Below are 10,239 nucleotides of genomic sequence, written 5' to 3'. Positions count from 1 at the left end.
TTCAAGCTGCTTATTCTGACTTTTCAAGTCCTGCATGGCTTAAGGAATCCCTGCACCACACATCAGCCTGCCTGGATGGTGAGGCCACTCTGTTATATTGTGCTGTTCATTCACTTATGTCAAGGGTAGTAAGCCAATGGCCAACCCTACTGCTTGGGGTGGGGGGCACCCTGCTCATTCTGCTGAATGGGGCCATGCCCTAAAGTCCAGTGACTTTTCCTTGTCCAACAGTGCAGAGTGGGTGACACCCAGTTGTGCCCAGACGCAACATCAACAGCCTTCTGCTTGCATAACAGAACTTCCCTTTTCTCTCCTTCTCCTTGCCCCCAGATCTGGATAACTCCCTTTGCTTCCAGCCACGCAAAGTGGTCTCACCCACTAATCCACTTTCACTTCGACCTTTCCCCCTTTGAAACTTTTTGTTTGTTTGTTTCCTTGCCTTTCCCTGAAACTCGGATACTGCAGCCACATCAGCGGCGCAGAGCTTATCATCACCATCACTTTAAAGAAAACCTGACCCCCTTGGGTTCCTCCCTTGAGTGGAAAGTTTGATTATTAGTTAAGATCATTGGATTTGGGGATATTTCTTTCCATAGATTTAACACCGAAAGGGGACGCAAAAATGAAATGATAGGTAGGGGTGGGAATGGGGGCCGGAGAAGGAAACAAATGGGGGAGAAGGTGTTAATGGGAGTATCGACCGCTAGGGGCCGATCGCGAGCTGGAAAACCTGGGGAACAAATCAGACCTAGCCCCGCCGTTTCTCCGTCAGTGGATAGATACGTAAACACAATTGAGAATTGGGCAGGCGACTTCTGCAACGGGGGACCGGGCAAGAGAGCGCCGCGCGCGCGCCGCAGCAGACTTGTTCCCAGAAGAATGTTGAACTAACTGATGCGCAGCGGGCGCTTGGATGGGGTCGGAGAATTCCGGGAGGGGATAAAAAAACACCACCCTCTATCGATTAGCATATAGATCGTTTTCGGTCGGGGTTAGGGAGAGGGGAGGAAACGGTGCCCAGGAAGAGCAACAACAACAAGTGGACGCCGCCAGCCGAGCGACTGACTTTGCACGCCGAAATTGGGAGGTGGTGGTGGGGAAAGGCGAAGGGGCTGCAGCTTGGAGCGCGCAAGCCGGGAGGAGGGAGGGGAAGCGCCCCCAGGCAGCGGCAGCAGTAGCAGCAGCAGCGCATCTCCTTTGTCAATCCTTGCGAGAGCAACAGCCTGTCTGGGCGCGAGGAGAGATTGTTGGGAACGGGTGATTTACAACAATTGCTCAGCTCCAAAAGAGAGAAAAGCGGGGAGGTGGGGCTGCGCTTGGAAAAGAACAGCGAGCTGTACACGCAACATCCATAATCCGAGACCACTGCAGACAAGCCCCGGCGCTCACCCCCCACCCCCGCCCCATTCTTCGTCCCCAAAGCGCCCCCCTCCTTTTTGTCAACTTCTGGGGTTTCTGCACATCCTCCTCGATTTGGTCAAGATCAAAGCTGAAAGGAGTGGCAGCCGGGTTTTTTGTTTGTTTGTTTTTTTGCGGCCAGAATTTTGCATCGCCCAAAGCCTCCAGGAGTCTTTTTGTTGTTGTTGTTGCCTCGGCTCGCCCAGAAGAGAGGAGAAGGCGATTCGCCGTGGCCCCTCCGCTTTATTCGCCCCCCACCCCTCCCGCGCCGCGCACCTTCCTCCTTCGGAGCGCGGCACCTGCGAAAACAGGTTGCCCAGAAAAGCCTCCCCGCCCCCGCCGACCAAGATCTCTCGCTCTCTCTTTCTCGTTTTGCAGATCCTGAGTGCTGCCTTTTCTCAGCCCGTCGCGGTAAGTAGACAGCAATGCCTCCTCACGGCCCCCTCCCCGCATGATGCTTAGGGGTTATATGCGCTATCTTTAAGAAGATTGTCTCGGGAGCATGTTTTTAAATGCTAAGTGTGTGCGTGCGCGCGCGCGTACGCGTGTTAGAGCTTCATTGCCCCTGCTGTTTGACTATTCCTCATGCAGCACAGCCACCCTCTTATAATATTTCCCAACGCTCGCCTTTTGGGTGAAAATTGCCAGCATCAACTTCCAAGAACGAAATTTGATTTTTAGCGAGAGATGGGATGTTCTTTATACCTAATGAGTTCCAAAGATGTAGCATGCAAGCTGGCGGACTTGGATTAATTATGTATTCTGCTATATAGGTATTGTTACAGAGGCTGGATGGAATTTATGTGTGGTGCTCTCATGATCCAATTATTCATAATACGTCTGCATCCATGCATTTGTAGCCATGGTGGGTACCTGGAAATATTTCCTACCTAGATTTATGCAACCCACAATTTCTCTATTGCATGGACAATAGATGTATGTGTATGAGAGAGAGTGAATACCTTTGTTATCCAGAGATAAATAATGTCAGTCTAAATGCATATTGCAATATAGATTTGCAGTCAAATGCTCTGTGTGAAATAGTGTATGGAGACACAAACCATACGTAGCTATGCACCTTGCTGCGTTGTGTGCAGGAACACCTAGTCTGCATTCATACTTATGCTATGCACAGGTATATTTCTACATATATATGCAATACAGAGCTACATCTCTGTTGCAATAGAGATTTGCATTTGAAATCCTCTCTCTGGAGATAAAAGAACACTGTGTGAGATGTGGGTGTGTATATGCCTTCATATTCCTCAACTATATCTATATATAGACAGATGCACATAGACACAGAAAAACTGTGCATGCAGTGTGGGTGGGTGTACAATGGTAGAGAATGATGAGGAGTGAAAGTAGGCAAATCTGAACCCTTTAATATGAAATACCATCACTTGCCTCTATAGAATATGACCCATCCTTTTCTTTTGTCCCCCCCACCTTTTTTTTTTTGTCTGTGTGCATGTATGTGTTTCAGGATAGACATTTCTACTGCATGAGAGTAACCAAAGGGTGATCCACTCCTTCATCTCCGATGGGGAACTCAGAGCCAGCTTTTCAGCCTTCTTGTTGTTGTCCTTCTCTGGCCGCAGTCCCTCCTGCTGCTGACTTGGGCGATGCTTTCTCAAGCTTAAGACGTTGCTGACAGATTGGTGAAAGCGAGAGTGTGTTCAGACCTCCGCACTGTGTAAACAAAGTGAAGACTGGAAGTTCCTTCAACTTTCTAAACAGCTGTGTTCACCAGCAATTTCATTGCTAGGCCAAAGTATCATGTGGAGGCAATTCTGGGGATGTTGGCTATTTTGCACTTGATTGTCCTGAGGAACTCAAGACCAGTGTTTGTTCTCGAAGAGTTCTGACTTTGCTTAGGTGCACTCCTCGCTTGATTCAAAGTGTCCACAGAAAATCATGAACTCGGACCTGTGGATTTTGTGTGACCCACTGAAGAATACCGTAAGCAGTGGGATCTCAAGTGTAAAAGGACATGGTCCAGGATTATCTCTTGATGACACCAGAGGACTTTTACAAACACATCTCCATAATTTGTATCGCACCTTCTGGGCAGTAAGATGTGGAACACTTCTCCTTGAGAAGTAATGCAGAGTGAAAACCCAGGTTATGCTAACAAGGAGGGACGATGCTTCCGAGATACTGTTTTCCAAACCTCGGTGGCCACGCTCTTCTCACGCAAAACACCCAGTGATGACTATTGAGAAACGGGACATTTTCTTTCCCTCTTGAGTGTCCTAAACAAAGAAATCCAACATGGAGGTTGCAATGGTAAGTGCAGACAGCTCTGGGTGCAACAGCCACATGCCCTATGGATATGCAGCCCAAGCAAGAGCCAGAGAAAGAGAGCGACTGGCACAGTCCAGGGCGGCGGCGGCGGCAGCTGTAGCGGCTGCAACGGCTGCCGTAGAAACAGGGGTCTCTGGAGGAGGAGGACCTCAGCACCACTATCACCAGGAACAGAATCGTGGGGCCTCCTCTTCCTCCTGTGGTGGGAACACATCACGTAGCAGCTATTGTCAGAGCAGGAGGAGGAAGCAAAGGAGGAAAAAAGCCTACTGTCTTGGCAGCAGGGAGTTTGGTGCCTCTTTCCCCTGCTCTGAGTTGCTGCCCCTGAGTGGCTCAGAGGAGAAGATCCTGAAGGACTTGAGTGAGGAGGATGAAGAGGAAGAAGAGGAGGAAGATGACGGGGAGGATGAAGAAGACGAGGAAAGGAAGTTCTACTGCAGTGATGAAGAAGGTGAAGATGAGTATTCGTTTTCCGATCAGCTTCCTGATGACGGTGCTGGGCCCGGCGGCTACACTTCTGTCCGCTACAGCGAGTACGAATGCTGCGAACGAGTTGTCATCAATGTTTCTGGCCTGCGGTTTGAGACTCAGCTGAAGACCTTGGCTCAGTTCCCCGAAACACTGCTGGGTGACCCGGCAAAGCGGGGCAGGTACTTTGACCCTCTCCGGAACGAGTATTTCTTTGACAGGAACCGCCCCAGCTTTGATGCAATTTTATATTACTATCAGTCCGGAGGGCGTCTGAAAAGGCCAGTCAATGTCCCCTTTGACATTTTCAGTGAGGAGGTGAAATTCTACGAACTCGGGGAGGAGGCCATGCTGAAGTTCAGAGAGGATGAAGGCTTCGTCAAGGAAGAAGATGACAAGGTACTGCCTGAAAACGAATTCAAGAAGCAGGTGTGGCTGCTCTTCGAGTACCCTGAGAGCTCCAGCCCTGCCCGAATTATTGCCATCGTCTCAGTTTTGGTCATTTTGATCTCCATCGTCATTTTCTGCCTGGAGACGCTGCCGGAGTTCAGAGATGAGAAGGAGCTGATTTTGACCTACAACGTGGAGAATGTGAATGAGACGTTGCAGATGCCGGGCGGGGGACACACGATTTTCAACGACCCCTTCTTCATTGTTGAGACCGTTTGCATCATTTGGTTCTCGTTTGAGTTTACAGTGCGCTTCTTTGCTTGCCCCAGCAAAGCAGTCTTCTTCAAGAACATCATGAACATCATAGACATTGTTTCCATTTTGCCTTACTTCATCACCCTGGGTACAGACTTGGCGCAGCAGCAGGGCAGCAACGGCCAGCAGGCTATGTCTTTCGCCATCCTGAGGATCATCCGCCTCGTCCGGGTGTTTCGCATCTTCAAGCTCTCCAGGCACTCCAAGGGTTTGCAGATCCTGGGCCATACTCTCAGGGCCAGCATGAGGGAACTGGGCCTCCTGATCTTCTTCCTTTTTATTGGCGTCATTTTGTTTTCCAGTGCTGTTTATTTTGCAGAAGCTGATGAATCTCTCACTCATTTTCACAGCATCCCAGATGCCTTTTGGTGGGCTGTTGTGACCATGACTACAGTTGGTTATGGGGACATGAAGCCCGTCACTGTTGGTGGGAAAATAGTCGGGTCCCTATGTGCCATTGCAGGTGTGTTAACCATTGCTTTACCAGTGCCAGTGATTGTCTCCAACTTTAACTATTTTTATCACAGAGAGACTGAAAATGAGGAAAATACCCAGCTGACACAAAACGCAGTCAGCTGTCCGTACCTTCCGACGATACTCAAGAAAATCCGAAGTTCGTCATCTTCGTCCATGGAGGAGAAATCAGAGTATTTGGAGATGGAGGAAGGGGTTAAAGAGTCTCTTTGTGTGAAGGAGAAAAAGTGTCAGGTCACAGGAAACGGCAGTGAGACAGCAAAACAGAACTGTGTTAATGCAAAATCTGTGGAAACAGATGTTTAACTTTGACTGTTTCCAAACCTATTTATGCATTAAAGTGCACATTGGTTTTTAAAAAATATGAAATATGCAAACAGGAGTTTAAACAAGCATATAGAAATATGCCATTTACTTGTTAAACATGAATTACAAAGCATTAGTAAACTTGTATTGCATATCAAGTCAATGATATACCTTGTGGAGGGGGTTTTACCTGAAATAGTTTCAAAGTTTATATTTTTACTAGAATGCAGGTGTTTTGCACATGAGGGAAACAATTTTACTTTTAAGGAGGATGTGTTTATCCACCTCACTCACTGCCCAGTGGTAAAAGTTAGCATTTCAAGGTATTTACTATGTAAGAAACAATGAAGTTCAGTAGCCATGCATTCATTTGTTAACGCTTTAAGAACAGCTACCATGATTCAGTGGATTCCATAATCTTTGATTTTAAAATGCTAAAGATGGTTGTGGGGAAAAAATTATTCTATCAAAACTTCAAATTTGATCCTAAAATATTTAAAGAATCATTGTTTTTTTAAAAAAACAACAACCAACCAACCAACCTGGATATGTAATTGTTGAAGATACTACCAAACCCCCAGAAAATGTTTATTTTTATAATGCTTTTTTGGAGACCTTGTGGCATTTGTTGAGTAATACATGGAAGAATTGAAGTTAGAAAATGATTTAACATGGTCTGGATGCAGTGGAAAAGTGACTGGATTGCTTTTTTTGCACTACTTTATATGCTGGAGATATTCTGACAGAGACTTCATACTGTGAATGTTTACTAATGTTCAATGACAATCATTGGAAGGGTGAATCCTGCATATTTATTTTCTTGTATTATTTTTTGCGCGATGCTGATTGGCTAAGCAGCTGACTTTACATGAATTCCATAGTCTTTTAATTATGAATATCTGTTATCTGAACAAAAAAGGATTGTGAAGTAAAATTTTATAATCATTTCCCCCCCTAAATCAATCTTCTTCAAACCATCATACCAAGTAATAATAACAAGCTCACTCATAAAAGTTGCTTAAAGGATAGAAAACGTATTCTGAATAGGGGTTGTGTATGTGTGTGTGTGTGTGTGTGTGTGCGTACATGCATGTATGTACATGTGTTTGAACTGGAGAAGCAGGGAATGGGAATCAAATATAGCAATAGCCATAGATAAGCAAATCCAGGGCAGAAAAGATTTCACAGGATCAGGTAAATGAGGTTGCAATGTGTTGTATGTTTTTTTTTTTTTTTACTACGTAATTTCACAATCAAAGTCTATGAGTAACAGAATGCACTTTGATATTGGTTAAATATTTCTGTGGACCAGACATAGTAATATACCGTTGAACTAGCAAATTGGGATCAGCAATCTTTAACTTGCAAATGTGCTATTAGTGGGTCAGAATTTCTCCACCCACCTTTACATGCGGCATGCACCCTTCTCCGCGTGTTTTGAAACAGCTTTAAAGATAAAAAAGTGTGAGATTTGTAATAAACATGGTTAAGCCTGAGCATTAAAACAGCTAAGTATATATTCACCCCATCTGGTTCCTGTTTGGGCCAATGGAACAACCTTTTCATACCCAAATGCCTCATATAGACAGTGGGAGCTGTGGTGTTGCTGTGGTGCCACCACAAGACTCACTCTGCATTCAGGAGCTGAGAAGGTCTTCATAAACCTAACACATACTTGTAGAGGCAAAGAACAAGAGGGATGATGAATCCAGAGTTACTGATGATGGACTATATGAGCTGGGAGAAGCCTTGTGGCATTTCCACAGTTAATACAGTTGACTTCATGCTATTTATAAAAAGAATGTTGAGGCTAGGACTCGGAATTCTAAAAAGCAAAATCCATTTACAAAGCATGCATGTATACCAATGCAATTGTGGGGCAGAAAATAAATGTGTGCTTTAGGCAGAAGAAATGCTTGAAAATACTAGTAATGAAAGAAAATATTTCCTTGGGATCGAGAAAAAATATAGATTACCCAAACTGGTACTGCACATTTTCAGTCACACTTTGTCATAGTGACTGAAGATTCTAGTCCTGGCTGATCTTTTTTCTATAATTGAGGTTTCAACCTGTAATTACTTAGTTAGTTAATTAATTGGTTTTTTTGATTCAAGCATTTACCATGGGTACAGGTGCCACCTTAGAAGTGAAATTATTTGTTTTTTTCCTCATATAGGAGCGAATTGCATCTTTTAATATGGTGCCTAATGTCATGGTCTAAAAGCATATGCTCCTCTCTGTGGAACCACTGTTTTAGTTATATGTAAGTTATAAGTGATCACTTAAAACTCTGCAGTTAATCAAGTAAGGTTTATTCAAGATGATGATGATGATGATCTGTCCAGCTTGGGACAGATCCTCTGCTTTGAATCTTTGCAGATTTGTTCATTAATCCTAAAAAGAACTGAAATAAAGATTTACTACATTTTCCCATATCCCATTCTACATTATGCAAATCTGGAACAATTTTTAGTACTAGTGCATTGTGTCTGATGCTAAGACTTGGTGGCATGAAGAACTAAAATAAATATTTATAAAATTTGAACTCATATTCTCATATTCTGAATATGAAATGTTACTGCAAAATTTAACGTTTGAGTACTCTAGATATAGCATCTCTGGTCCAAGGATATTATTGCCCATATCAAATGTGGAATGCCATAAGTTGCCACTCATCAGTTACTTAACATCATTGCATGTTATCTATCAAATCATATCTGATACTAATCACCACTTTATGTCATCTAACAGATACTGTCGAATACTAAATGCCACTGCATGTCAGCTATCACTTACTACAAACTACGAAATGCCATGTATATGCCAGCTATCAAATTCTGCCAGATACAAACTATTGCATGTCCACTGTTCAGTACTGTCAGATATCAAATGCCAAGATCAAATAGCAGTAGATGTTGAATATGAATATCAAATAATTAATGTTTGGCAAATATTAAAAGAACATCCAGGTAGGGTTTAAACCTGTAGTCCTTCAGAGATGGTAGATTGGATCTATTCCTCTGATGTCAGAGACAGAGATCTGACATTGGAACTTATTTATTTGTTTAGAGGAGCTGTCCAATTGCTGTACAAATTAAATTGTTAATCAAACGCAGATAAAATTCACTATATATACATAAAACCACCATAATTAAAAATAAAGATTAAACATTCAAAACAAATATAGGTAACTAAATTATGTGTCTACATAAGTTTGCAGGGGGGGAAAAACCACCCCTTCTTTTTGCTGCCATCAGCTCCTCAGCCACTCTGGTCCAGCTGATCTTGCAGTTCTGACTTTGAGATGATAAAAAGGGGAATGTTGCAGCAGCGGAGTATTAGGAAGCATATTGGGCTCAATGGACCCAAAGCCACCCCAGTCCCCTAACAAGCCCCCAAACAAGGAAGAAATCTAGACATGCTTCTGAGCTTGACAACATCTCTCCTTTCCTTTCCCCTTTGAAAAATCTGAAAAAGTTTTTTTTTTTTTAAAAAAAGCAGGAAATGAATAGCATTCCTCTTACCTTCCAGCTTAGGAGGGTATAGGATATATCCATTTGTTTCATCCCCGCCTTAGAATTGCACTGTACATGCATTACTTCAACATTCACCAAGGAGAATTCTGAGAAGAAATTGTGGGAGCAAGCGGAGTGGCCAGTGCTCCCAAAATTAAAACATGAGAGTTCTGCTCATGCAGCAAAATCTGCTCCAGGGTTCCACAACCCTTCAGAGGAGATTGTTAGGGTGGGAGTCAGGCTGCAGGTAAGGAGGAAGTTCCATGATGCAAGCAGAAATTTGTCGCTTAAGCAGAAAGATAGCATTAGCTTCGACCCATAGGTCTACTTCCTGTTTCAGCCACATGGATGCTGCCTGAAACATCTGAGTGTTGCATGTTACCAACTGAATGTTCACTCACCTCATAGACTGCCCTCTGCATCGTGTTGAGAATTTCTGTGTCACTGGCAACTACTGGGGACGGTGTGCAAACTCCCTTTGCAATGCAAAGCATCTCCACGGCAGGCTGCTCAACAGATTGTTCCTGTATCACAAAATATAAACTGTTTCAGCAAGCATCCAGTTAGCTGGTATAACCTGTAGGTTGGCTTTGCAGCATGTGCTGGTGAAACTAAGCTCTTTCTCCCAATGCAACGTTTTCACCATGTGAAACAAGTGTTAGAAAGAGCAGCAAACATTTCCTGGGCACTCAGGTGGGACTCCTTTTTGAAGTTGCTTTAGTCCTTGTGGTCCTGATTTTGTGACATCTCATCCATGTCTTGATGCAAGCAGAAAACAAGATTGCTCTTCTTTTTGATGGCTCGTTTGCTTATACTATTTTGACCCCACCTTTCCTCGAAAGAGCTCATGCAGAGTGGTGTACATAATAACATTTAGCAGTGGCCTGCTGAGTCAAGGAGGCGTGAGGCAACAGGCAGGTCAGTGTAGTGCAAATGCGCTGGCATAGCCAATTCGCCACTCCTGCCGTCCCACTTGCACCTTTCTGACCTCCCTGTCATCTCCCTCTCCTTCCTAGTAAGGGACAGTGGCCTACCTGCTGAGAAGGTAGTGTGATGTGTCGCCCC

The 10,239-nt window shown here is 44.2% G+C and overlaps 1 protein-coding gene across 1 annotated transcript; it reads left to right on the top strand.

The window, feature by feature from the left end:
• Nucleotides 1-786: 786 nt before the first annotated feature.
• On the top strand, nt 787-9,143 carry KCNA4 (potassium voltage-gated channel subfamily A member 4). The gene is made up of 2 exons (XM_079967226.1): nt 787-1,809; nt 2,885-9,143. Exon 2 carries the CDS (start codon nt 3,673-3,675, stop codon nt 5,656-5,658), a length of 1,986 nt encoding a protein of 661 aa, XP_079823352.1. The 5' UTR covers nt 787-1,809; nt 2,885-3,672; the 3' UTR covers nt 5,659-9,143.
• Nucleotides 9,144-10,239: the final 1,096 nt, after the last annotated feature.

Source organism: Podarcis cretensis (genome assembly GCF_951804945.1).
Source record: "Podarcis cretensis genome assembly, chromosome: 1".
NCBI classification, from domain to species: domain Eukaryota; kingdom Metazoa; phylum Chordata; class Lepidosauria; order Squamata; family Lacertidae; genus Podarcis; species Podarcis cretensis.
Note: the sequence above shows the minus strand (reverse complement) of the source record. Positions and strands in the feature narration are given on the sequence as shown.

What these genes read in the sequence shown, in the direction of transcription:
- KCNA4 (XM_079967226.1), top strand. Translation starts at nt 3,673, where the DNA reads ATGGAGGTTGCAATGGTAAGTGCAGACAGCTCTGGGTGCAACAGCCAC.